This window comes from Protomyces lactucae-debilis (assembly GCF_002105105.1).
Source record: "Protomyces lactucae-debilis strain 12-1054 chromosome Unknown BCR37scaffold_9, whole genome shotgun sequence".
Classification (NCBI taxonomy): domain Eukaryota; kingdom Fungi; phylum Ascomycota; class Taphrinomycetes; order Taphrinales; family Protomycetaceae; genus Protomyces; species Protomyces lactucae-debilis.
This window is the reverse complement of record NW_024468001.1, coordinates 324,159-350,521: the sequence shown is the minus strand read 5'-3', so window position 1 is coordinate 350,521 and position 26,363 is coordinate 324,159. Positions and strand designations below refer to the sequence as shown.

The 26,363-nt window shown below is 51.0% G+C and overlaps 12 protein-coding genes and 1 non-coding gene across 13 annotated transcripts; 7 read left to right on the top strand and 6 right to left on the bottom strand.

Annotated features, from left to right (window-relative positions):
* The first annotated feature begins 210 nt into the window (after positions 1 to 210).
* Positions 211 to 305, top strand: BCR37DRAFT_t24. The gene has a single exon. It is a non-coding gene; the product is annotated as a tRNA-Ile (tRNA).
* On the bottom strand, positions 286 to 3,573 carry BCR37DRAFT_379609 (uncharacterized protein). Its single transcript, XM_040869296.1, has one exon. The coding sequence runs from the start codon at positions 3,513 to 3,515 to the stop codon at positions 432 to 434; it is 3,084 nt and encodes a 1,027-aa protein (XP_040725471.1). The 5' UTR covers positions 3,516 to 3,573; the 3' UTR covers positions 286 to 431.
* A 100-nt stretch (positions 3,574 to 3,673) lies between these two features.
* Positions 3,674 to 4,987, top strand: BCR37DRAFT_347185 (organic solute transporter Ostalpha-domain-containing protein; the record flags this gene model as incomplete). Its single annotated transcript, XM_040867749.1, has 1 exon — positions 3,674 to 4,987. A coding segment is annotated over one exon (1,314 nt), but the record flags the coding sequence as incomplete, so codon positions are not given.
* A 2,835-nt stretch (positions 4,988 to 7,822) lies between these two features.
* On the top strand, positions 7,823 to 10,087 carry BCR37DRAFT_336061 (E1-E2 ATPase-domain-containing protein; the record flags this gene model as incomplete). Its single annotated transcript, XM_040867211.1, has 1 exon — positions 7,823 to 10,087. A coding segment is annotated over one exon (2,265 nt), but the record flags the coding sequence as incomplete, so codon positions are not given.
* A 44-nt stretch (positions 10,088 to 10,131) lies between these two features.
* BCR37DRAFT_392800 (uncharacterized protein) lies at positions 10,132 to 10,758 on the bottom strand (the record flags this gene model as incomplete). Its single annotated transcript, XM_040871203.1, has 1 exon — positions 10,132 to 10,758. The coding sequence occupies one exon, from the start codon at positions 10,756 to 10,758 to the stop codon at positions 10,132 to 10,134; it is 627 nt and encodes a 208-aa protein (XP_040725468.1).
* Positions 10,488 to 11,767, bottom strand: BCR37DRAFT_316780 (uncharacterized protein). Its single transcript, XM_040866962.1, has one exon. The coding sequence runs from the start codon at positions 11,517 to 11,519 to the stop codon at positions 10,878 to 10,880; it is 642 nt and encodes a 213-aa protein (XP_040725467.1). The 5' UTR covers positions 11,520 to 11,767; the 3' UTR covers positions 10,488 to 10,877.
* Positions 11,768 to 12,241: 474 nt separating this feature from the next.
* Positions 12,242 to 12,852, bottom strand: BCR37DRAFT_316763 (uncharacterized protein). The gene has a single exon (XM_040866961.1). The coding sequence runs from the start codon at positions 12,809 to 12,811 to the stop codon at positions 12,332 to 12,334; it is 480 nt and encodes a 159-aa protein (XP_040725466.1). The 5' UTR covers positions 12,812 to 12,852; the 3' UTR covers positions 12,242 to 12,331.
* Positions 12,853 to 12,967: 115 nt separating this feature from the next.
* BCR37DRAFT_316228 (uncharacterized protein) lies at positions 12,968 to 14,328 on the top strand. Its single transcript, XM_040866959.1, has one exon. The coding sequence runs from the start codon at positions 13,252 to 13,254 to the stop codon at positions 14,236 to 14,238; it is 987 nt and encodes a 328-aa protein (XP_040725465.1). The 5' UTR covers positions 12,968 to 13,251; the 3' UTR covers positions 14,239 to 14,328.
* BCR37DRAFT_379603 (6-phosphogluconate dehydrogenase) lies at positions 14,287 to 15,406 on the bottom strand. Its single transcript, XM_040869295.1, has one exon. The coding sequence runs from the start codon at positions 15,066 to 15,068 to the stop codon at positions 14,367 to 14,369; it is 702 nt and encodes a 233-aa protein (XP_040725464.1). The 5' UTR covers positions 15,069 to 15,406; the 3' UTR covers positions 14,287 to 14,366.
* Positions 15,407 to 15,423: 17 nt separating this feature from the next.
* On the top strand, positions 15,424 to 16,972 carry BCR37DRAFT_379602 (uncharacterized protein). Its single transcript, XM_040869294.1, has one exon. It carries the CDS (start codon positions 15,489 to 15,491, stop codon positions 16,497 to 16,499), a length of 1,011 nt encoding a protein of 336 aa, XP_040725463.1. The 5' UTR covers positions 15,424 to 15,488; the 3' UTR covers positions 16,500 to 16,972.
* Positions 16,973 to 18,310: 1,338 nt separating this feature from the next.
* Positions 18,311 to 18,758, top strand: BCR37DRAFT_379600 (uncharacterized protein). The gene has a single exon (XM_040869293.1). The coding sequence runs from the start codon at positions 18,386 to 18,388 to the stop codon at positions 18,566 to 18,568; it is 183 nt and encodes a 60-aa protein (XP_040725462.1). The 5' UTR covers positions 18,311 to 18,385; the 3' UTR covers positions 18,569 to 18,758.
* A 3,263-nt stretch (positions 18,759 to 22,021) lies between these two features.
* BCR37DRAFT_316238 (uncharacterized protein) lies at positions 22,022 to 23,250 on the bottom strand. The gene has a single exon (XM_040866960.1). The coding sequence runs from the start codon at positions 23,008 to 23,010 to the stop codon at positions 22,180 to 22,182; it is 831 nt and encodes a 276-aa protein (XP_040725461.1). The 5' UTR covers positions 23,011 to 23,250; the 3' UTR covers positions 22,022 to 22,179.
* Positions 23,251 to 24,617: 1,367 nt separating this feature from the next.
* On the top strand, positions 24,618 to 26,239 carry BCR37DRAFT_379592 (uncharacterized protein). Its single transcript, XM_040869292.1, has one exon. The coding sequence runs from the start codon at positions 24,932 to 24,934 to the stop codon at positions 26,168 to 26,170; it is 1,239 nt and encodes a 412-aa protein (XP_040725460.1). The 5' UTR covers positions 24,618 to 24,931; the 3' UTR covers positions 26,171 to 26,239.
* The last annotated feature ends 124 nt before the right edge of the window (positions 26,240 to 26,363 follow it).

Below are 26,363 nucleotides of genomic sequence, written 5' to 3'. Positions count from 1 at the left end.
ATAGACACAGGCCGCATCAAAATAAAGTATAGACTGTTCTCAAGCAGCACTCGATGCTTCTATAACAACATACAAGGGCTATACAGGACGATTTGAGCAAATTTCGCGGATTTCGCTTTTTTTTGACTATATATAGTGTCTGAACATAGGTGCTGACGAAACACGCTTAGATTAGCGGTTGATTCTTTCCCGCGGTCTTCAGTTCGAACCGCTCCTGTAGCATAGTGGTTAATGCGCCATGCTTATGTTTTACCCTGAAGTTGAGGAAAACATGGATACCGCGAGTTCAAATCTCGCCAGGAGCACTTTTCGCCAGTCTCTCTCGAAAACGTCCCCTGACTTGTGTCTCCTTGATGTGTGCCCCTTTTTGCACCTTGCAGGTAGTCTCACGAACCAGTCAAGCATCAAGAATCGATTTTATACTATGCAGTTTAAATGCCAAACGTCTTCTTCAGCTTCACAATCAGCGCCCATTCTTCTCTTGAAACGCCTTCTCTGAAGGCCTCGCCCTTGAGAGTGTCAATGCTCTTGCGGGTTATGTGAGAGTAGAGCAAATCAGTCTGCTCGACATGCCTGCCGAACAAAGGCTGGTTTGCCATTTCGAGCTTCACAGCAATGGCAGTACCGCCAGCGCCCTTCCGTGCAATGTCAACGGCCTTGTGCTCCTTCTCCATAGACATGACTTTGCCAACATCAACAATCTCCCGCTCGCCAGAGGGCATTGTACGAACAGCGCAGATGGGAGTGCCTGGTCGCAACGCCCCTTCCATGACATCGATACCAAGCACAATTGGATCCTTCTTGTTGAAGACTGCAATAGTCTTTAGAACACATGGGAAGACTGCAGTTGCAGCACCGTCCTGACGCTTCTGTTCGAGGGCCTTGGCACGATGTGCGGTGAAGGAGTCAAAGAGATGGTAGATGATGTCGGCGGAGAAGACAGTGACACCGAGCTGGTCAGCCATGAGCTGCGCATCCTTGTCGATCTCAACATCAAAGCACAGCATGACTGCATACTCTTTTGCCTTTTCGAGCATGGTTGCAGCTCGCATGACATCCCGCTTGTAAACAGGGCCAATGTTAATGCCACTGACAGGAATCTTGCTCGTCTTGAGGAATTCGAGTAGAGCCTCGAGCGCACCGAGCGTAGAGGCTTGCACATAGACACCAACACCAGAGCGATCGATCGATTCCAGCAAGTCTTGCAGATCTTCCATGACTTCCTCTTTGAGCTCTTCCTCGTCATCTCCCGGCTCGACACGAAGCATGCGAGAACCAGCAATGGCCTTTTCGAGATCGTTGGCAGCAATCTTGACACCGAGGGCGGCCTTGACTTCCTTGTGGTGGACATAAGTGCCCTTGATACGAAGCTCCTTGAGGGGCTGGGGCGTCAAAATTGCTCGGATTGTTGTGAAGATGGGCCCATTGAGGCCAGACACAACGATGCGATCACCCTCGCGAAGCACTCCATTGACGACAACCACATCAATCGTAGTTCCAAGACCTTCAATGACCTTGACCTCGAGTACAGTACACTCAAGCTCTGAGACGTACATGAGCTTCTCTGTCATACGGTTCTGGGTGAGCGTGACGAGCAGCTGCAGCAGGTCAGGAATACCTTCGCCAGTGAAGGCCGACGTTGGCACAAGGGAGACGACTTGACCAGGCTTCTTGTTGTCATAGTACAGCTCAGAGTTGAGACCTTGCTCAGCAAGCGCAAGCTTTGTTTTTTGCAGCCTGTCGTCAAACTCATTTTTGACGGCCTTCTTTTGCTGTGACAAGGACTCTCGGAAGCCATTATCCTTGATGGGCTGCCAGGCGTAGAGACGATCGATCTTATTGAGTGCGACAATGAAGGGCGTCTTTTTGTCCTTCAAGAGCTTGATGGACTCAAGCGTCTGCGGCTCAAGACCATGCATGATATCAATGACCAAGATGGCAATATTACACAGCGAGCTTCCACGAGATCGCAAGTTCGAGAAAGACTCGTGACCGGGTGTATCGATGACAAGCAGACCAGGTAGCTTGTAATCAAAGTCCTTGGCACTCTCGAGAACCGCACACTTCTTGATGATGTTCTCCATTGGGAAGTATGTAGCACCAATTTGTTGCGTGATACCACCAGCTTCGCCACCTTGGACATTGGTCTGGCGGATGCGATCAAGGAGCGACGTCTTGCCTGTGTCAACGTGGCCCATGATGCAGCAAATCGGCGATCGCAAGTCGTCCTTAGACCGCGCTGCCTTGGCATCTGCAATACGCTTCTCCTTGGCCACATTTGCTTCTGCACGCCGCTTCGCTGCAGCTTGCTGAGCAGCTGACATTTGCTCTTCGCTGCTGTCGCTGTCCTCATCGCTGTCGTCTTCGCTGCCACTGTCGCTGTCACTCTCTTCCTCGCTCTCAGATTCAGCTGCTGGTGCCCCCGCTGGTCTAGCTTCGGTTTCTGGTTCGCTCTCTGCCTCCCAAGATGCCTTGACTTCATTGTCAGAGTCAAGAGCTGCTTCCCAGCTATCGAGTGCGCCATCACTCTCTTCTGCCTTTTCGTCAGGCTTTGCTGGTTCAGGCGCTTGCTCGACTACCTTCTTCGGCTCCTCTTTGACACTCAAGGTCTCCATCTGCTTGGTCGCATCTGCAACCGGTCCACGCTTCTTCCTGCGATTGTCATAGACTGGCCGCTTCTTTGGCACATCGCCCTGCAGACCCTCCACGACCATACCAGCATCAAGCATATCCTGCCGCCGCCGTTCAGCGATAGCAGCCGCCTCCTTTTGCTTCTTCGACATGAATGTACCGGCAGCTTTTTGTTCAGCAATTTTGGCACGCTCCTTGTCCTTCTTCCGTTGCTTAGCCTCTTCCTTTTTGCGTTCTTCCTCTTCAATGGCGGCATTTTCAGCATCCACACGAGCTTGTTCAGCTGCATATTCAGCGGCAATGCGCTCCTCTTCCTTCTTGCGCGCCTCGAGTGCCTTTTGCAATGCTAAGACCTTGGCGTTTGGCTTCTTGCCCTTTGCCGCTTCAGCTGTAGTCTTGGGCTCCGCAGCGGGTGTCGCCTGTGTAGTCTCAAGCTTTGTGTCCACCGCAGCAGCCTTTTTCCGCTCAGCTTGGGCCTTCTTCTTTGCCTTTTCACGCTCCTTCATTTCACGCTCCTTCTCGGCCTTCGTCTTTACCTTGAATTCTGCAGGAGGTTCATCATCGTCGACCGCAAGTTCAGGCGTCGGATCTTTCTTCTGAGGTTTTGCAGGTACCTCTTCTTGCTCTTCCTCTAGCTCAGCAGGCGCAGGCGCAGTCAAGTCTTCGCCAAGTTCAGCTTCCCAATCATCATCCTGCTGCTTCTTCTTAGACTTCTTTCCCTTTTTGCCCTTACCAAGCTGACCCATTAAGCCGCCACCAAGGTCGTCATCGTCGGCGGGCGCTTCTACAGGTGCGGAGGCTGCAGGAGCGGCAGCGAGATCTTCGCCGAGCTCATTCTCCCAGTCGTCGTCGACCTGCTTCTTCTTTCCCTTCTTAGGCGGCATCTGTCTACAGGATGCCTGGAGCAAGTGATCTGGTGCTTCAGGTCTTGGAAGTTTTTTGGTCGTTCGCCAGTTGGACACAGATGCGGCCGTGCATCCACTTCTACACTTCCAACCACAATTGCTTCAAAGCCGCTGCTGGCCTTCTTGACCGTCATTGAATGGGCGGGCCTGGCTCTGGCTCTAGCGGAAGACTAAGCGACCAGACATGGCCGCTCGTTGCTGCAGGATGCGCTAGCATCTTCTCTACATTCGTTTCTATAATATCGCTCTGGACGCATCTAAAGCAGTATCGCAAGCCAATCATGCAGCGCTATGTCGTACGCATCATGCTGATGGTACCACTCTATGCTATTGCTTCATGGTGCTCGCTACTGAGCTTCACTGCAGCTGACTTTATCGATCCAATCAGGGATGTTTATGAGGCGTTCGTCATCTATTGCTTCTTCAACTTGCTGGTCAATTATCTTGGTGGTGAGCGTAGCATCATCATCATGACACATGGTCGAGCACCCAAGGCGCATCCATGGCCGATGCGCTACTGCTGCAGCAAGGTCGATATTAGCGACCCTTACACCTTTTTGACCATCAAGCGTGGGATCCTACAGTATGCATGGCTCAAGCCAGCATTGGCCTTGGCAACTGTCATCATGAAAGCCACTGGAACATTCCAAGAGGGCTACATTGGCCTGAGCTCAGGTTACTTCTGGTCTGGTCTGCTCTACAATGTCAGTATTACGATTTCGCTATACTGCCTTGCCATGTTTTGGGTTTGCCTGCACGACGACCTTGTCCCATTCAGGCCGGTCCCCAAATTTCTCGTCATCAAGCTTGTCATCTTTGCCTCGTACTGGCAAGGCTTCGCACTTTCTCTGTTGGTAGCTGCTGGCTTCATTCCCGACAGCCCCGGCTATTCGGCAGACAACATCAGTGTGGCTATCCAAGATTTATTGACGTGCTTCGAGATGCCCTTCTTTGCTCTAGCGCACTGGTATGCGTTCAGTGTGAGTGATTACGCAGATCCGACGATTGGTTCTTCGCGAATGACAATCCTCTATGCTGCACGCGATGCATTTGGTGCCGGGGATTTGATGGTTGATACCAAGGAAACGCTATTTGGCAAGGGATATGACTATCAGCTTTTTGACCCTTCAGAAAATGTCATGGCGCACGCAGACTCAGACCGTCTGTCGCGCATCAAGGAAGGTCTTCGCTATGAACGTGGTGGCAAGGGCAAGCACTGGATTCCTCAACCCGGTCAGACAACAGCAAAGACACCCCTGTTGAGTCGGGTGGCAGGCGACGGCTACACAAGTCTCAAAATGCCTGATGCTGAGCAGCGCCATGACGCATTTGCTCAGGTGAAGCACTGGAATGCGCCTCCGCCGATAAATTTAGAGATTGATGATGAAGATGAGGCTTTGTTTAACAAGGCAAGAGAAATGGAATTTGGCGACTACAACTTCCCGGTTGTTGAGGTACAACGGAAAGGTACATTGAGCAAAGCGAGACGGGGCAGTCATTTTCAAGCGAGCACTTCTTCACACCAGGCCGTTCTGAGGCAAGCGCCAACAGGCGCCGAATCAGGAGCGATGCACAAGGGTAAGAAGAAGCTCACATTACAATCATATCCCTCGCGTATTGAGGAGATTCGAGATTTGCAAGTTGAGGATCCAGCATGGGAGGAGCGGGAAAGAATGCGACTCCGGAAAGAAGGTGGCCCAATCGGTACCGAGAATGACGACGACTTGCATCGTTTCGTCAGACTACCAGACCCTCATGTTAACATCGCTGATGAGCAGAAGAAAGCCAAGCCTAACGCTGATCCGACTGGCAGAAGCGAATCTCGGATACTCACAACGGATGATGCAGAAGATGCGTCGGACAGCTCAGACGAGGAGAGTAAGGTCACGCAGGCACGGAAGAAGATCAAAGAGTCTCTCCTTGACTTTAAACGGCAGCATGAGGAGAATCCCTGGGAGTAACTCAGTGTGTAGCTAGTGTCTTGATCTATCGGCCGTTTCTTGTGTTCCTGAGATTTTGACTTTTTGATCAATCACAAACTCCACAAGGCCCGACGACTGCCTACTCAATTGCACATCCTATGCGCCTAATTGCTGCTCAGCTCTTTGACCATGTCGGAGCCTCTCAATAGGGCAATCACAGCCTGCTCTCGCTGCAGAAGCAGAAAGACGAAATGCGATCGCACATTCCCGCAATGGTCAGCTCAACAGATGTAAAGAGACGTGTACTAACCACAGCGGTTCGTGTGCCAAGGCAGGCCTGCAGTGTGAGGCATTGGATCCTGCCACTGGGAGAAACATCCCTCGAAGCTATGTCGCACATCTCGAGGAGAAGGTTGCTGCGCTCGAGCGACAGTTGGCAGAGACGCAGTCAGGTACGGGGCCGGTATCGCCTTTGTTGGGAGACCGACACCGTCGCAGTGATTCAGCCAGCACAGGTGGTACATCTCGGCCACTGGCTTCACCTGCCATAGAAGCGGCCGAAGCTGACAAGCAGCTCTCCTTTGCGAAGATGATGTTTACTGCAGTATCGACGCCAACGCATCAAAACATCCTGGAACAGCCCAAGGAAGGGGTCATGTCCCCGGCCAATCTACCGGTTTACGGCGAGATGCTACGACTGCGACAAGTTTACATGAATCATTCGAATCCTCAAGTATACATCTTATCGCACGAAGCGACCGAAGTGTTCATTCAGAATGTGTATGGCAAGCATGGTGCCACAGAAAAAGTGAGTCGCTTTTTTGTGCACATTATCGCTGCAATTGCTCTGGCAAAGACACCGTCAGATACCCTTACTGAAAGGCATCATGCATCGGCCATGCTCTATTTGCCGCTGGTCTTCAAGACCGCTCCACGCCTGCTGAGTCTTCAGGCTATGCTGCTCTTGTCAGTTTACGGGACTAATAGGCCCAGTACTCCAGGCATCTGGTACACACTTGGTATCGCCTCGCGCCTCATTACGGATCTCGCACTGGAATCCTTCCAACCAAAACGTGATGAGCAAGGACAGATGTCTGATGAAGATGAAGAGAAGTGTCGCTCATTCTGGGCCTTCTACTCGCTGGAGCGACAGATTTGCGTCTATCTGAGCAGGCCTGTAGCCATCTCAGGTGAGAGATTGATCTTCTTGGCTCCACACGCTAATCACAGACAATGTCATCCACATTCCCTTTCCGCCCCGCATGGAACGAACGCCGCTGTACTTTTGCAAGTTGCGAATACTGCAGAGCGAGATACAGCGCATTCTACACCACTCTGACACACTACCTCGCCAATACGCGACTCTGGACTTTTGGCGCTCGGATATGCATGCCAGACTACAACAATGGGAGTTTGAACGGCCCAAGACGCCTCAGGAAGGTGGAAGCGATTTTCAACCCATGTTTCTCAAACTCAATTATGACCAGACCTTGCTCTTGTTGCATGGCTTTTCGGCAAATTTGAGCATTACCGTGGATGTTGTCCTAGCATCAGCAAAGGCTATTATTGATGCATACAGCGCACTATGGCGGATTGACGCCGTCAACTTCATCTGGCTCGCTATTCACAATTCTCACGTCGCTGCTTCCTCGTTTCTGTACGCTTTACTACAAAGCGATTGGGATGAAGAAAAGGTACGAGTGGAGTTTGCAAGCATGCGACGAACAGTGGAAGACATGCTTGTTGGTATGCAAACACGGTGTCCCGCATCTGCAGTCATTCTCGAGTCATTTGAAGAAGTTGTGCGAGATGTTGAAGAGCGCATTCCACTCATGCATCCAAGCGAAGCCAAAGTGGACAATCTCGAGGGCGGTACTATGGATTTCGACATGGACTTTATGATCAACAATGCTTCTGCTAAAGCGCTATGGGCGGACTTTGTGGGAGACGACTTTGTCTTTGGCCCTGTCGCTGGTCGTGCACCGTCAGATCGAAGTTCTCAAGGGTTTTCTCCGCGGTAAGTAGAGCGCCATCGAGTTGATTTATTTGTGACACAATGTGAAACCCGAGTCCCGGCCCATCGATCTCAAAGCGCGATATTGATAGGACTCCAAGCCTTCAGATTCGACAATCTGCTGTGATACCACGCATTATTGTCAGCCATCAAGCATGACTGGATGCTGCAGCAAGCCCTGTGGACCAGCGACACAAGCTGTGCCTCCGCCAATCAAAAGCGCAACAACTTGTTGTAGCGGCAAGTCTTGTGCACCTGCTGCGCCGTCAGCGTCGATGCCAAGCCTGAGTCCGCGCAAGGAGAAGACCGATGCATCCACTCCACTTCTATCGCAATTCTCAAATATCTATGAGCGCGTCCTCTTTGTTGTGCAAGGCATGGATTGTGCAGGTTGTGCCGCTAGCGTAGATGCGGTTGTCAAGCGCATTCCAGGGGTCGCGAGCAACACTGTCAATTATACCACCTGTCAGCTGACTGTGGATTATGAGGGCCACCTGCTGTCAGGGGCGGCACTTCAGAAGGCGATTGAAGCAGCTGGATACAAATGCTCGGTGGCGACCGAATCTCAGGAAGAGATGCTTCGCTCGCTTGGCAAGGCCGATGAAGTGAAGGAGTTTCAACGCAACTTCTTTTTTTCTCTCGTTCTGTCCATTCCTGTTATTTTCATCAGCACGATCCTTCCGCTCTTTGGCAAGAATGGATTGCAGTTTGAGATCACCCCTCGACTGTTCCTCTTTGATTTGGTTCTCCTCATACTGACGACGCCGCTTCAATTTTATTGCGCCAGACGCTTCTACCAATTCACTTGGTCAGCTCTGCGTCGCTTCGAGACCAACGCCGATACGCTCATCACGCTGGGTATGAGTGTTTCGTACCTCTACTCCATCTTCGCCATGGCGACCGCAAAACCTCACAAGAGACCCGAGACGCTGTTCGAGACATCTGCTGAACTCGTCACATTTGTTCTTTTTGGTCGCTGGCTTGAGGCAAGTGCCACGGGTAGCACAACAGAAGCCATGGCTGCGCTTGTTAAGCTTGCTCCAGATACAGCTGTTGTTGTTCGCAATGAGCGTGAGGTCACGGTACCAGTCGATGCTCTGACGGTGGGAGATATCATTGTGCTCCATCCAGGAACGATTGTTCCAGCAGATGCGATTGTCATTTCTGGTCAAGGCGATTTTGATGAAAGTATGCTGACTGGTGAAAGTATCCCTCGGCCAAAACAAAAAGATGACCTGGTAGTTGCAGGTACTCGCAATCTCAATGGAAGCATCGTCTGCAAAGTAAAATTCGCAGGCCAAATGACTCAGCTACAGCAAATCATCAAACTCGTCTCTGATGCTCAGACCGGCGAAAAGGCAAATGTACAATCACTCGCTGATCGCGTCGCTGCCATTTTCACGCCCTGTGTTGTGATCTTGTCGCTCATCACCTTCATTGCTTGGTATGTTATGGACCCTACACGCTATCTGCACAAATCTCGTGGCCATTTCTATGATAGCTTGCGATTCGCTATTGCCGTCATCGTTGCAAGTTGTCCGTGTGCTTTGGTTGTCGCTACGCCAGCAGCTGTCATGGTTGGCACGGGTAAAGCAGCATCCCTCGGCATCCTCATCAAAGGCGCACCTGTCCTTGAACATATGACGCAAGTCACAGACATCATCTTTGACAAGACGCGAACACTGACGACCGGCGAGTTTACACTCTCTGAGGCAAAGTTTATCACGCCAATGAGCCAAGTTGAGCAGCTTGAGTTGTGGCGAGCGGTTGCCGCTGCAGAATCGGCAAGTGGTGCTGTGCATCCATTGGGTGCTGCCATCCTTGCTCATGTGGCGAAATTGAGCTCAGAAACGTTACCCATGGTACAGGAATTTGAATACCTGCCTGGTCGTGGTATTGCTTGTAAGATACAAGATCGCTTGTTGAAGGTTGGCAATCATCTGTTGCTTGGCTTGCCGGCCATCGAAGGCAACACCGATACGAACGTTTTGGTATCTGTTGATAGTCAACATGTCCTGAGCATAGGCCTCAAAGATCAACTACGCCCTGGTGCTCAACAAGTCGTGGCGAAGTTGCAGGAAGCAAGACAAGTTTGGATACTGACCGGCGATGAAGAGGCATGTGCAGCTCCGATTGCAAAGTCACTCGGCATCTCTCCTGATCACTTATACGCGCAGTGTTCACTTCAAGACAAAGCTCGATTTGTGACAGACTTGCAAGCGCAAGGTCGCAGGTGTCTCATGATGGGCGATGGTGTGAATGACTGTCTTGCATTAAGTGAAGCGCATGTTGCAGTGTCCATGCATGGGCCAGGCACACAAGTGGCTGTGGATTCTGCAGATGTCGTGATTCTTGGTCAAGATGCGGATTCTGCCATCTTGGTCAAACTTGTCCATGCACTGGCACTGGCGGAGGCAACACTCGCTCGCATCAAACTCAACCTGGTGCTTGCCTTTGGTTGGAACTTGTTGGCTTTACCGCTCGCTATGGGATTACTGGTACCCATTACAGGCGCGGCTGTCTATTTGCCACCAGGACTCGCAGGTGGGCTCATGGCGATGAGCTGTGTGGGGATCATCACTAGCAGCTTGATGCTTCAACGATGGCAACCACCACTGATGTGAAAGCATGACCTTTATACAAAACGAAAGAAATGAAACTAGTGAATGGCAATGATGACGTCTCCTGGATCTTCGTGTTCTGTGTACGGTGGCACAGCCATGACATCTTCCATGTATGCCAACTCCTTGCACGGATCGCATAGGGCGTAGCGGGGAAGTCCACCGTGAAGGAGTATCCGCCCCTGAAAGCGACGTGCATCTGAAGAGACGCACAAGACTAGTCTGAAGAGTATGCAGAGAAAGAAGGAAGAGGGTATTGTAAGCCAGTACTGTTGATGGTCCTCATCGAACGAGGTCTGTGTTGGTCCAGACAAGAAGCGCCGTTCGACGGATTCGATCAGGAGTTCGATGCGGTCCAGAGTGTCTGATATGCGCTGTTGTAGTGAACTGTCTTGCGCACTCGATGCATGAACCTTGTCCAGCGTTGGGCTCGTCTCTTCGTCGATGTAGCAGGCAGCTGGGAGGAGTCTTGATGGCGAAAGAATGGTGATCCATAGACAAAAGAGTAGGATGAGGAGGAACAGGATAAGGATGCTGTCTGCTGTCGAGAAGGATGCACCAGGAGTCGGCGCAGAGATCTGATCCAGCTTGATAGGCTTTGCAGCGTAGCCAAAAGAAGTTTGTATAGAGCGGGTGGTACAGAAAGCGCATGAGTAGGAATACATGTTATGTGTGGGTTGCGGGTGACACAAGGAGAGGCTAAAATGAATGGTTGATATACAAAAGCGACTAAGAAAATGTCTGTAGACATGATTATAAAGACCAGCAGCGACAGATGAGGGCTTCAAACGAAGGTCGGCGTTTCGGCAGCTCCATAAGCAGGAAGGGTTTCTTCAGGGTAAGCGGGCAGCTGCTCATAGACAGGCAGTGATTCATACTCTGGCAGGCGCAGAGGCGTCAACGGTGCGATCTCTGTCGGTCGACCAGATGGCGTTTCTGCAGGCCTGCGCATAGTCGTCCAGTAGCCACCAGTGCGTCTCACCGTGGCGCTTTCATACTGTGCAGCAGAGTACAGTGGGATAGAGTCGTCGCTGTTGGTGCTGGAAGACAAGCTGCGCTGTGACAGGGGCATCCGCGGTGGCGCAAGCACTGTGTCCCTGATACTGGCATACAGACCACTCTCGGCGGCTTGCTGCTGTCTGTGCATTTCAGCATAGGTAGGGATATAGAAACGGTCCAGACTATTCGTTGGAGTGAAGCGTGAACCGCCGCTGACACTGGCGTACAAGCCACTGTCAGCGTTTTCCTGCTGTCGGTGCACATCAGTAAAGGTCGGGATATAGTAACGGTCTGGTCCATTCGTTGGAGCGAAGCGTGAACCGCCGTGGCCGAAGCGACGATTAATGGAGTCGTTGTACTCGGAGGGCATGGCTTGGGCTGAGGGGCGAGTAGCACGCGGCATGTTGACAGTGCGTTCGGTGAGCATTGTGCAAGAAGTCTTTGTATGCAAGGGAGGCCTCGAGGGGGACTGGAGGCCTAGCTTTATAGAGGTGGCAGTAAGTCGGTAGTGACTAATTCCGACACTCGGCTAGGCAGCCATGCGAGTGAAGTCCCCAGAAGCAGCAGAGAGGGCAAAAATGAAAAGAGATTTGGAGCAGTATTATGATTCATGCAGAGTCAAGGCTGCGATGTCCAGACGAGTGAGTGTTTCAGACTTCTCTTGGACTGAAGCTTCCTGTTGGACTGAGTCAGGAGGAGTCGACCGTTCAAGTCACGTGACTGACTTTTTGTGTAGTCCGTTGCAGGCTACAGCATTCTTACACCGTCCTTTAGACTGAGGCTGTAGTAGACACTATGCTTCTCTCGCTTCCAACATCGCACCTGATTAGGCAGATTCGTGACTGGGCAACATATATCAATGCTGAGATTCCCGGTTTCGCCAACTGGTAAGAGATTCATGACTTCTCATTTGATGCTCTCTGCAGTCGGATTGCTGTGCCTGGGAATGACGACCCCGCTATCGGCACTAAGGCCGATTTGCTCGCTGATCTCGACGACTACAGCCTCTTGCGGAACTATGCTCTACTGGACCGCCCTGGGCTCGTGCCTTCGGACTTGACAGAGATCGCGAGCGCGACTTGCGGCGAGTCACCAAGTAAAGCCTTCGTCATCCACAACAAGAGCTGTGGCAGACAAGGTCCGCGGCCCGTCTGTAGCCTGTCGATAATATCTGTAGGTGCCACCACGGGCTGACCACTTAAGATGGGACCATAGGAGCGGCTGGCTAGATGACAGTGCTTATGGGGATTGCTGGGTCGTCGCCGATGTAGACACCGGCACTTGAGGTTTGGGGCCTCCTGAGCGAGGCTTGGTTTTCTGCGCCACAGGAGCTCGACCCATCTTCAAGGGACAGCGCTTTGGTCCGTGAGCAGTGGTTTGGCCGCAGGAGCTGCAGAGCGGAGCAACGGGGCAAGCTTCGCGCCAGTGTCCGATCTTGTGACACATGTAGCATAGCTTCTTGCCTGGGATTGGAGTAATGTTTATAGTGATCTCCTCAAAAAAATATCCGTTATCACGATTAACCACCATCTTCTTTGGGGGAAGCTTGTCCTCAGCGTGAAGAGAGAGTAGAAAGGAGAATTTCCCTGTAGGGTGGGGAAGACCCGGGTAGTACTCACGGTGATGGGACACCATGGTGCCGTATGGGCTCAGTGCTTCCTGCAGGTCCTCGAGACCTCCTGCCGAGAACTGCGGAATAGTGCATTGGATCGTCGACATGGAGGATGTGTTGTGGAGGCGGCGAACTGGAAGAGTTCAAGAGTAGCCTTGTCGACGTGGTCGTGGAACGACTGGGGTGACCATTGCCGAGTTCCGCCACTTCCGCAGCCTTTTTTTGTGATTGCCTTCAATGCAGACAGGAAAACTTGTCCCCAAATCTGGGGCTGTAGCTCAGTTGGTAGAGCGCTTGCTTAGCGTGCATGAGGTCTAGATTTCGATTATCTACTGCTCCACTTTTTTTTTGAAGTACCTCGACCGATGCCGTCATCAATGGCTGAGGCTTAGCGACCGCAGCAACTTCAGCGACGTTGACTCAGGTGTACTCAACATCCTCCGCCTCGATACCTTATATCTGTCACCTCGTCGCCTTTTGCTCCGAAGAACGTTGCTTCATCGCTATCATCTCAGACACTTCAACTTCAACTTAGGACTTTTCAACTATGAACAAGGCAGGTCAACGAGTCTATGCGCCACCGACATCGGCGCCCCCAGTTTACACAGGCCAAGACCCTTCGCGCTTCAACAAGACGGCCAGTTTGATTGAGTTGTGCAAACAGCAAGGCATCTCGCCCTTCTTCGCCTCTCAGTTGCATGTCTTGCAAGAGTACTCCAGTATTCGCATCATTATCGATGATTCCGGCAGTATGCGCACAAGCGAAACAGATCATTATGGTCGACGCAAGGGAACACGATGGGATGAACTCATGTTGACGTTGCGCAGTGTCTTCGACATTGCCTGTGCCGCTGCCAATACGACAGCACCTGAAGCTGCTACCGCTTCCGTCGATATGGCTGCTGCGCAAGGTCCTACATCGCTTGCCAGGCAGTATGGCGGTCTTGTGGACGTCTACTTGTTGAATGGACATCCTGATGGGCGCAAGGAATTTGTTGGTCTTCGATCATTCAATGAGCTCGAGCAGCAACTTGTTGGCCTTCCTATTCGTGGTCGTACACCAACACTGCAAGTGCTTGAGTATCTCTTCCACTACGAGCGTATGGAAGGAGAACTTCCAGTGCTCACGCTGCTGTTCACGGATGGACAGCCTGATTGTGGTCTGCCAGTCATGGCAAGCTATCTTCGTGATGTCCAAACCAAGTTCACTAACTCTTTCATGACCATTTCGCTTTGCACAAGCGATGACTCGGTCGTGAATGTCTACAACCAGCTTGATGCGTCGATTCCAAGGCTCGATGTCATGGATGACTACCATTCTGAAAAGATGGAGGTGTACCAATGTCAAGGCAGTAGATTCCCCTTCTCAAAGGGCGATTACCTGGTCAAGACGCTCATTGGTCCGCGTGTCGCTCTGTGGGATAGTCTTGATGAGCGTCGCTTGACCAAGGACCAGCGCAGGATGTTTGAGGAGTATGCCACTTCCGCTTTTGGTGTTTCGAAGAAGCAGAAGAAGGATTGTATTATTCAATGAACCGGCGTTCACCTCTGTATCAGCAGGACCATAATTAGTGATGAGCTGTAGTAATAGTGTACGAACTAATATCTTCAACCTTGAACTGAAGTTCAGAAATACATCTACACAGCCTCATCTAGACATATCTACTTCGACATCGCCTCGTAGTGCTTGAACAAAACACCAAAGTCCTTGTTTGGGTACTGCGTGGCCACTTTTTGGTAAATGTCTAGCGCATAGTCCTTGGCCCCAAGATGGACACCAGCTCCCTCGGCAGCCGCAAGTGCTAGACCCAGATCCTTCAGCATCAACTGAATGCCAAAGCCCCCTTCAAAGTCATTTTCTGCTGGTGCACCAGGGACGATGCCTGCCACCGGGTTGTTCTTCTCTGAGGGCCAGCACTTGCCTGTACTTGAATTAATGACCTGACCCAGCACGCTAGGCTTCAGTCCAAGCTTGAGCCCCATATTCATAGCTTCTGCAGTGGCAATGTTGTTCAGACCTAGAAGATAGTTGTTGACGAGCTTTGCAGATAGACCTGCTCCTGCTTTACCGCAATAATGTATACTCGCGCCCATTTTTGACAAGACTTGCTCGACGCGTGGATCTGTCTCCTTGGAAGGCATCCCTACCATGAAGGAGAGTGTACCACCAGAGGCACCTTTGACACCACCAGATACAGGAGCATCCACGAATCGACCCATACCCTTGTCTGCGAGTTGTTTTGCGAGCGCACCTGACCGGAAAGGATCAATGGTCGAGCAATCAATGAAGAGCCGGTCTTTCTTGTTTGCCGCACCGAGGCCATCTGCGAAACATGCCTCGACGTGTTCAGAATTGGGTAGCATGGTGATCACACATTCCTGGTATTAGTCTTGGTCTGTAGACATCGATGAGGCTACCGCTTGCTGCAGGTCAGAGACAGAGCTCACAACATCGATTCCCTCCACTTCCTTGGCCAAGGTATCACACGCAGCTCTGTGCAGGTCGTAAATCTTGAGCGTCGCACCAGGTTCGATTTTTGCCCTCAAGTTGCGTGCCATGCCTGCTCCCATCCTGCCGAGTCCGACAAAGCCATAGCTTGAGAAGCACCGCCGAGTAGAGAGCCCTGTATACAGTTTCCTTGAGAGCATCGTAGCGAGGAGGAGCAGGTTGAAGCTTGTTTTTGAAGTGTAGCTGTTCCCCCACACCGGCAGCGGAGCCCCGGACTTGGATCCACACGCAACGGCAACCTCCGACGACGCAGGCCGACTGCCTCACTGTACAAGATGCGTTCAGTGCGCTCCCTCAGCGTGCCCTCCATCTCTGCGCATCGAGCCATGGCCACGCAAGCAAGTGTCCATGCCCACCCTAATTACGTGCGCATCGTCGAGGTGGGCCCGCGAGACGGTCTTCAAAATGAACCAAAAGTCGTACCAACGGCCATCAAGCTAGAACTCATCAATCGGCTTGCTCGTACTGGACTACGGACGATTGAGGCGACGTCGTTTGTGTCGAAGAAACAGATCCCGCAGTTGGCAGATGGCGATCAGGTACTAACGACGCTCAATCGCGCTGGCGCTCTTGATTATTCCAACCAGTACATCCCACAACATATCAGCTACCCCGTCCTTGTACCCAATGAGCGGTACTTCGAAGCGGCAGTCGCTTGTGGTGCTCGTGAGATCGCCATTTTTGGTTCAGCGAGTGAAGGCTTCTCCAAGCGCAACATCAATTGCTCTGTTGCAGAAGCTCTTGCGCGCTTCAGACCTGTTGCAAAGAGAGCTTTAGAACAAGGGATTCGCGTGCGTGGCTATGTCTCTTGTGTCATTGCATGCCCAGTGGATGGCCCAACAGCACCGGAGAAGGTACTCTACGTTTGTCAAGAATTACTGGCCATGGGATGCTATGAAGTCTCACTCGGTGATACCATTGGCGTTGGTACGCCCTTTTCTGTGCGGAGACTTTTGGGTGCGCTCCTTCATCACATCCCAGCTGCAAAATTAGCCGGTCACTTCCACGATACCTACGGCCAAGGCTGCGCCAATGTCCTCGTATCTCTGGAGATGGGATTGCGCGTGTTTGACGCTTCCGTGGCAGGTCTGGGCGGCTGTCCATTCGCAAAGGGCGCGACTGGTAATCTAGCGACAGAGGATCTGGTGTACATGCTGCAAGAGAGTGGCTACAATACTGGGGTGGATCTGCTTGCGCTGGCGCACATTGGAGATTGGATCTCAAGGGAGCTGAAGCGGGAACCATCAAGAGCTGGAAATGCACTCATCAGACGTGCGAAGTTGTGAATGGCTGATGTCCTTCAACTTTTGCATACACGGGCGTCTGACTTCATCAGCAATGGAGCCTGTCGAGTGAGGCGAATCATGTTGTATTTTTCTGGTGACCTGTCATCTTCTCATCTCATCTACTCATATATTATTGGAAAAGGTCAAAAGCTGACCGGAAACAAGGCAACAATGGCCGCTTTCGGAAAGATTAAGCGACGCGCACAGGTAAAGAAATTCGAGCGCTGCTGCCTGCTGCTGCTGCTTCCAGAAATTCACGTGACATGTCCAGAGAAACGCCTAGAACCTTGCTACTCTCAAAAGCGGGTCACAGATGACCGCTCCCTTTTCACTGCAGATGCTTATGCAATGGCCAAACCATCGGAAATGCAGGCTGCTGCTCATGCTGCGAGACGTCTGCTGTCAATCAAATTGAGCTACTGGTTACAGCTAGCTGTCATCGCCAGTATTGCAATGTAACTTCTGATTGGGAGGCGCAAAGGCAAATGCCAAGCTATTGAACTGCAGGCTGATGCTTCTGCTACGATAAAAGACTGCTGACAATCAAATTAAGCTGCTGAAAAGGCGATTGCTCTCAGAACGAACCAAAAATGTCAGTCAAGGTGATGAATTGCAAGCTGCAGCTCAGCTTCACTTTGCTAGAGCAGCGCTGAATGTATGCAGCAGTTGAGCTGCAGTCTCAATTTGTTAGAGCAGCGATGACTGTTAATTACAACCAAGCCGCAACTTTACTTTGCTAAAGCGGCACTGTCTCCGTATGCTACAGCTTCTCTTTGCTGCATCCATGATGACCCTACAGCAAAGCTTACTGCTAGATGCTTCTGCCCCTTGCACGACCGATTCAGTCTATTTTGACTGCAGGCTGCTGCTATTGCTGTGAGAGAGTGCTGCCCAGTATTGCAATGTAAGTTCTGATTGGGTAGAGGCAAAGGCAGATGCCAAGCTATTGAACTGCAGGCCGCTGCTTCTTCTACAATCAAACTGCTGACAATGCTGAAAAGGCGATTGCTCTCAGAACGAATCAGTCAAGCTGATGGATTGCAAACCGCAGCTTCACTTTGCTAGAGCAGCGCTGACTGTAAATTAAAACCAAGCTGCAACTTTACTTTGCTAAAGCGGCACTGTCTGCATATGCTACAGCTTCTCTTTGCTGCATCCATGATGACCCTTCAGCAAAGCCTACTGCTTGATGCTTCTGCCCCTTCAGTCTATATTTTGACTGCAGGCTGCTTCCATTGCTTTGAGAGAGTGCTGCTCCCCGAATCGATCAAGCTCTCTCAAAGAATTGAACCGTCAGTCATGACAGTTGACGGGTGCATTGTCATTCTGCCGGAGCAACGCTGTCTCTGTATGCTACAGCTTCTTTTTGCTGCATCAGCAATGACTCTTGGACAGTGCTTTTTGCCTACTGCTTCTGCTCATTGCTCGGCTAATGCCAGTTTGTTTGAGATGCATGCCATTGCTATAATGCTATTGCCGCATGGAGTGCAGACATCCAGATTGATCTAGCTCTCTCAAAGAACAGATACTGTCAGTCGAAATAATTGTCGGCTGCAGCATCAATTTGCTGACTGTGTATGCTACAAATTCTTCTTGCTGTATCAGCGAAAGTTCCTCCGCAACGCTGGCCCGCATACTGTTTCCACTCTTTGCTGTGGTAAGTGACAGTACAACCAATCTATACGATTGCAGATTTTGGGTCACATTGCAAGCTATAAAGCCTCTTTGCAAGAGTAGCGATGGATTTCGACTGACCTGGCCTCTGAATTACTGTTGCTCTTTGATGGATAGACTTCACTGTGGTCTTTCAAGCCGAATGTAGGCTATATCAAAGGTCTTCCAGAGGGTACAGATGGACTCCAATTGAGCTAGGCTATGGACTGCTGATGCTCTTTGATCAACAGATGTCACTGCGGCCCATCAAGTTCGATTGCAAGGTATCAAGTCTCTTTGCAAGAGGAAAGTGGGCTTCTACTGATTCAAGCTATGCTCTATTGTCGCACTCTGATAAACAGATGCCACTGCGGTTCATCGAGCTGATTGCAGACCATAGAGGCTCATTGCAATAAATGCAGTTTGCACGTTGACGGAGCTGGCATATGAATTACTGATGCCTGATTGAACCGTGTCAAAGGGAAAAACCGCAGTCCATGACGCTCATAGAGATGTCAATTCGCATCAGCAGAGAGATTCAAAAGTAATGTGAATAGAATCTGACGCCCCCCCCCCCCCCCATTTGGGGGGGCCATCCCAGCTAGTCTCATTTTATAATTGGAAGATCCCAAAAAGCGACAGGAAACATTGACGTATACCCTTTTGGGAAAGATTAAGCGACGCGCACAGGTAAAGAAATTCAAGCGATGCTGCTGCTTGAAACACTCACGTGATAAGGCAAGCTCAACCCGACAGTCGCGACTTGGCTAGAACTTAGCTACTGCGCACATCGACCACGGCATTTCAAACACTCCTTACGCTCTTCTGCTAAAAGCATCCGTTTGCATGCTCAGAAACAGCCTGTCTGCATCTCTTACCGGAATTGCTACAGAGCAAAGGCATCAGTCATGAACCACCACCAGTCAAGTCTGCTAAAACAAGGGCCGTCATGACACGCAACTCAAAGCAGAATGCTCACGCAGCAGGAGTACTATCGTTGGTTGCTCTTCACACGACCACCATCTGCGCCAGGCAAATGCCGAATATCTTGCCACATTGGAACCAGCTTCGCTACCTCCGAGCTGCTTGCGCTTGAAAGTGGGTGTTCCGGTTATCTTGATACGAAATATACGTCCCAGAGATGGGGTCTGCAATGGCACACGTCTTGAGGTGGTAAGACTTGGCAAATACCTTATCAAATGTCGTGTATTGACAGGGACACGAAAGGGTCAAGAAGTTGATCTGTTCCGCTTCAAACTCAACAGTGACGAAGAAGAATACTCTTTCGCCCTGACGAGAAAGCAATTCCCAATTCGTCTTGCCTTCTCGATGACTATCAACAAATCCCAAGGGCAAAGTCTAAAGCACGTTGGCGTTGACCTCAGACTTTCTTGCTTCGGACATGGTCAGCTCTACGTTGCATTCTCGCGAGTCACAAACGTGGAAAATCTGTGTACTTTGCAGGACACAGACCAGAACTACAGGACAAAGAACGTGGTCTATCCAGAAGTTTTGCTCAATCAAGCAACGACGCAACCTGAAGATGAAGAGATGGTAGATTAGCAAATTATAACGCATATAACTTCTTCTCAGAATAGTATAATACCACAATGTTATTCAAATGACGTGATTCATATAGATCAATAAGCAATTTGATTTGACGCCCCCCCAACGGGGGGGCCATCCCAGCTAGTGTTCATAAGCCCAAAAGACTCATCTTTCTTCTCTGATTGCTGGGCCACCTCAATCCTCTGACTATTGATGGGTGCGGTCCTGGGCGCTAAGTAGGAAGACTTTTTGTTGACAATACTAAGCAAAGGTCTGCCATGTCACCCGCCATAAGAGTGTCCACATTATATCCTGCTAGAATGTATAAGGACAGTGAGAAATTGCATTGTTTCGCATTTGCTGCTCTCGTGCTGCTTGTTAGATACATGAGCTTCGAGAACCTGCGGGATTCGAAGTTGGTTACAGGAGCCAGGAGGTATCTCCTGGACAGCATTGACTCCTGAAATTAGCCTAGAAATGAATCGAAGTTAGGAGCTGCAGCGTTATCCTCTAGGGACTAGCCAGTTTTGGCTCGATGTGATTTCCGAATAGGTCTGACACTGCTGCCGCAGGTTACATCTAGAAATGTGATCCATGCAAGGCGCGCGGAAGATGACCACGCCAGGGCTGATGTGACCAAATCCACGTTGAAGCAAGACAGAAGCTCTCCGGTGGTATTCAGACTGAAATGTTAGCCCCTGAGAAGCTGCCCATTATTTGACAGCGCAAGGCGAGCTACAGTCTTTCTCTCGTAGCGCCCCAAGCTTAAGCAGAACAGGTAAGTAGATTGACAGTACCAACGATGATGTCTGACTGATGAGCACTGAGACTTTAGTGCTGAAGAGAGAAATGCGAGTTGAGATCTGGACGTCCATGCTCTTGCAGCCATTGCAGTTGTGTACACTCGCCTTCATGACACCGGTTGCAAAGCACAGCGCAAGTAAAAGTCTTTCCGACGCATCAAGCCAAGTTGCGAGTCCATCCTCTAGGATGGCTGCAATTTCAAGCTCAGCCGCCAGACCTCCAGACCTGACCAGGACCTTGACCTATGCGCAACAATGTGAGGGTTGCGGATGTCATGCAAAGCCATCTGCCTTACTTTCAGCTATGGACGGGGATGAGACTGATTGCAGACATTTACAATCTTGTCGCTTTAGGCACGGAGACCCTGAACACCCATGAAATTGCCCATGTGGACCATGTTTTATCCTCCGTTGTCAACCAGTTTGAAGCGATCATTTGTGAAGGAGAACAGCCAGCTTCATGAGCGCCTTTTTATTAGTATTTATAGCCCATTTACAATCTATTCTCCTCTTCGGCATGTCTGTTGTGTCTGGTCGTTTGGGTGGAAGTTGATTCAGTCTCAGCTGCCAAAGTACATCAACGGCCAACAATGATTGCCTTGTGTCAAAGCATCGCTCACTGCTGCAAGTCGTGCACATAGTCGAGCGACGTCTGTGGAACGCCTGAACTCTCCAATGCGCGCATGAGTGCTGCGAAACGTGGACGGCGGCTGGTGCCATTGCTGGTGAGACGGCGACTCGTCTTGATAATTTCGTACATGCTTTCTGTTATTGACATGTCGAGATCCTCTAACACGAGGACTCCAATCACTCAGGAGCTCACGTGAGTCGAGATAGAAGAGTATGGCGCGAAAGTCTGTGGTGTGTCTGTGTGGCTCTTCTAGAACTGACTATCTGAACGAAACCTCATATTCAGCCCCATTTCTCGAACCTGCAAGGTCCACTAGACTCTTGTGTTCGCTGACATTTGGATCGACTCTGGTCTTGGGTTGACTTTTACGGGATAATGGCTATAATCACGGCAGTATCTGAGTTCATTAATGTATGTGGTCGTGGTGGAACAACGAAAGTGGCGAAGCGCTTCTTTAATTTTATCCTGCTGGCGGAGGGCGGACCCCTGAATTTTGCTGTTTGCCATAGCTCGGCCGTCAGAACAAGAGCACTGTCTCTAGGGTCCATGCACAACGACAAACTACTCAGCACGCAACCAATGTCTGAGGATTTGGATTACAGGGTAATGTCTATCGAAAGCAGCTGTGGAGCCATGTTGTGCTTTAAATTGACCTGCAGTGCTATCTCGACTCTTGCTCAGTCTCACATTGCTACACAGCGTACTGTACGCGGACCCAAGCCAAGATGAGCGACGTTAAGCGAGTGTCCCAAATGAACGCGAGACGTGGAAGGTATCGACAACAATTCAGCAAGCATCGGCGACGTTGACGCACAACATAACGAGACAGTATGTGAAGTGGACACAACTGGATAGAGATCCCTACGCAACAAAACTTAGAACCGCACGGCTGCGTAAGTCTGCAGTTGCGTATCCGCTCTACTTGTGCTTTCGTCAGATTCTTCTGAGTCAATTAATTCAAAAGTACTCATGCTATGGCAAAAATAATCCACCAGCGAAACGCAAAGGCCAATGCAAGCAAGTTCTCTACATGTTGTATCTCCCTTCAAATCCAGGGCGTCGGAAATGAGGCCATGAAATCGTAGTTGTCCTGACGTTTGAGCCTTAACTCTTCAGCCATAACATCATCAATTAGCTGTTGACCATACAATATCACTTTTAGTACCGGCCAATGCTGCGACATTTCAGGGTCGATAGGATCGCGAGTTGAGCACAGAACCTTCTCCCGGAGCCACGTTGGAGGTCCACTCGTCATTGCGGTGAGCCGAGAGAATTCCAAACTCCTGGCCAAATGGTCCAAAGTACAGCCCTTGAATGTCGGTTCCTGGTCCGGAGTGAACGGCGAGCCATCCTCATTGAATTCGTAATCTGGTATGCGCATGCGGTTCATCACCAACTTCACATCGCACCAGCAATTCATCCATGCATAACCCTGGCCGTTCGAACTATAACCAGGTTGTGGTATCTCATACCTGGTAGTGTCGTAATATACCCAGTCATACTCTTTGCTCACCGACAAGTCTTGGCATAGGAAAGGCATGCTTTCCAACGTGTTGGCATGTATTGCAACCATTTCGTGACATGATGCTTTGCAGTCGGTGTCGTTATCACGCTTTGGATGGTACTGATTGAGACTGATCATCGGCTGATTACACCAGCGTACCGGGTCTCGCGGATATTTAGGCTTTTTTTGCGACTTTTTTAACGTGCCTGGCAAGGGCTCAAGACCAATCCCGAGCATGCGCTTGATGTGAAGGATCCAGCGCGTTATGCCTGTATGCCGGAGCTGACTCTCGTTGGCAGCGACTGATTGTAGATGGACACAGCAAAGCACGAGCTGCAGGACGATGTTTACTGCTGGAAATTTGACTCGCATGCTGTCTCGTCTCACCCTCGTCTGAATGAAAGTTGTTGCCCTTCGTCTGCAGCGGCCAGACCAATAGGGCAATCGTCGATACGTGCCGAAGAATGCAGCTTAGAGTCAGTCAGAGACCGTAGTTGAAGACAAGCATTCTGCCACGCAACACTTGTGTAGGGAGGGATTACAAGTCGTACGGAGTGGTCAGCACTCAACAGGGGTGGCGAAGGAATCAGTCTAGGGGTACAAAGCGACGCTCTGTGAGACACGCAATGCTTATAGCAGGTACAATAGTGTCTTCATTGCCCTTGTTGACTCAAGTCATGCGAGAAGAAGAATTTTTCCTTGTTTGTGGCGATTCCACTGTGACAGAGTCCCCGGCAAAGTGTTGCGACTGCGAACAAACAGAGTCTAGAGCAGCAAGACCAGGCAAACTCCAGTCAGTCCGACGTTGTAAGGCCGCAGGGTGAGATGCGACCTCACATCAGCTCGGAGGCCTCACCGATCAGATGGCATAGCACGTGCTCCCGGACTTGCTGTGCTGGCAGCTCCTTTATATGCTCTCTTCTTACCTTTTCCATACTTTAATCTCTTCCACATCTCATTCTCAGGCCTACTACATACGTATAGTCGCTTGAGTGGTGAAAGTGGAGGAGCAGCGACGTAAGGATCCTAAGGCCTTACAGACGTAGAGTTTTCACACGCCCAACCGTTGCAGAGGAAAGGGAAGGAGCATCAAGCGAAGTGATTCGGATGGTACATGTTGGCGATGATGGATGACTGCCCCATACGAGGAGAAACACAGTGATATGATTCTTCGAGGCTCTAGCGACGAGCTCATTGTGCGAGTTTGTGCCTACTTCACTGTTAAGCTTGTGGGCATGGTTTGTGTCGAGATGGTGAACCGTGAGTCGTGACGTAGTACCTTGTAGATATTGCGAGGTTGATTGAGCTGCAGTATGCAGTAGCAGACTAGCAGTAGCGGAACACTGCTAGCGGCTCACACTGATCCGCACGTATACGTTTAAGCAGTGGCCTCATGCGGTACTGCTAGACTGTGCTTAACAGATAAATCGGTACACCTGTCCACACTCCAGAGTGCACATAGACTTTGTGAGAACGATGATACCTAGCGTGATGCCTAGCATGCTGCCAAGCTGATGGCCTACTGTCGCTATCTGCTCAGTGCTCAGTAGTTGATGTTCATAGTCTGCTAATCTGCTAGAGCAGCAAAGTTGTGAATCGTGTTGGCCTCCCACATGAGACGATGAGAGCATGATGATGAGGCCCGATGATGAGGGCGGGCTCATGAGAAGTGCAATTTGCATCGCAGAATCACAGCTGCCATCGCTGAAAGCTGAAGCCTGAAACCCGAGGTCGCTGATGCCTGCAGCCTGCAGCCTGTATCGGTCTTCAGATCTCCGGGCCGCGATTTCTTGCCATTCGCGGAGGCATGCAAATTTAGCGCGATCAACACACGACGCACAAAAGGGGAAAGCGCATTCCTTTTCTGGCCCGCGACGACATTCCGCTGGCCGAGAAGGGCAAGAGTTGAATTTGGCAGCTCATCACGTTCTCTACACAACAAAAGATGCAGGCAGTGACGCAGCAGACACCAACACTCGCGCTGGCAAAGTTTCGTCTCAGCCAACAAGTCTCTGACCTGCATTCCGGCACGGGCCAGGCTTCCAATATTGCCCACAGCTGCCATTGGCCCTTACTAGAATAGCAGCTCATCTACGCTGAGCCTAAATTGACATGAGCCATAGTTCACAGCCAAAAATGCTGATTGAGTGCTGATTCACTGCTGAAGGCCGGCAATGAGCCCCAGGTATTGTAAGGAGCCCTTTGCACAAAACAACAAGCAGCCTTCGAGTAAGCTATAAGACCCAGGCCACACCCATTCGCCTTTCCTCAAGCTACTTACACTCTTTTCAATATGCGAACTTCATTCTTTACCTCACTGGCTTCCATACTCACTGCTGTCTCAGCACAGTCAGTCCCCACGAACGGCACAGCTGCACCCACCAGTGTGCTGCCAGTTGCGCTCCCCTCGGCCACAGCAACCACAACCGTCGAGTTGAGGGCTGGTACTACACCTCTCATCTGCTCTGGCACAGTCATTACGGCTGCACCTGCCAGTCAGACCGCTTCCCCCATTGCCATTGACTCTAACGGCATCTTGACCTGCACCAACGAGGTCGGTCTCCGTCTCACTGGTTTCCTCCGGGAAGCAGCCGCTGCATCTGCTGGAAACCCTCCTGTCTACGATGTTGTTCTTGGCACACCTCCTCCTGTCCTTCCCCTCATCCAAGGCTACTTCACAGTTAGCAACGGCGCGTTGTCTGCTTCCGTGTCCCGTAACGCTCGCCGCAAGCGTCAGTCACAGCCTCTCTTTGCTGGCCTCAGCCCTGCTGGAACCCTCCAGGTCGGTGGTACCAATGCACCTGGAACCATCAGTGCTACAGTGGTAGGTGTCACAAACGCTCCTGGTGCCGCTCCTTCTTCTGGGGCTCCTAGCTCCGCGCCTACCGCTGCACCTTCAAACGGTGTTGCCCCCGGCGTTGTCCCAGTTACTGTCACACAGACCAACACTGTCACCGTTACCGCTGCTAGCGGTGCCATCCAGACCCTTGTGGTTGTGCAGGTGACCATCAACGGTCTCCCTGTCGGCTCTGTGTCTGTCTTCGTCAACATCAACGGTGTTCTCGTTCAAGTCACCGTCACTGGTCTCTCTGTCTCTGGCAACATCGTCACCATTGGTGCCGGCTTCTCTGTCGCACCTGTTGTTGTCTCGGTTGTTGTTATTGTCTCACCTGTCCTCTACGTGTCTGCTGGTGTCACCATCTCTGGTGTCACCTCCGTCACTGGATTCGTTACTGCCATCGGTGGTGGTGGTGCCGGTGCCGTGACTGTCATCAACTCCGCTGCACCAGTCACCATCACACGCACTCAGACCATCGTTGTACCAGCTGGTACCGTTGTGCCTGTCGCCAGCGGTGCTGCTGTGGTTGCCGTGGTTGTGGCTCCTGGCTCCGTGCCTGTCATTGCCGCTGCTGCCGCTGCACGCTCAAACAGCTCCACCATCCTCCCTGCCGCACGTGGTACTGCCGCCAAGTTTGGCGTGTCTGGCCTCGTTGCCGGTGTTGTGGCTGTTGGTGTTGCTGCCCTCTTCTAGGGATAAAACCTCGGATATTTCCTATCAAGTACATTCTAGTAATATGTGATCACAACTTGTATCTCCGTGCACATGCCATCTCTCCTGTACGTGTCATCTGAACTTGTTCATAGCAAACACTTCCAGCTTGAGCTTTGTTTCTACGGTGACATTTCTACTCCGCATTACCGGACTGTCAAAGACACAGGTCTGG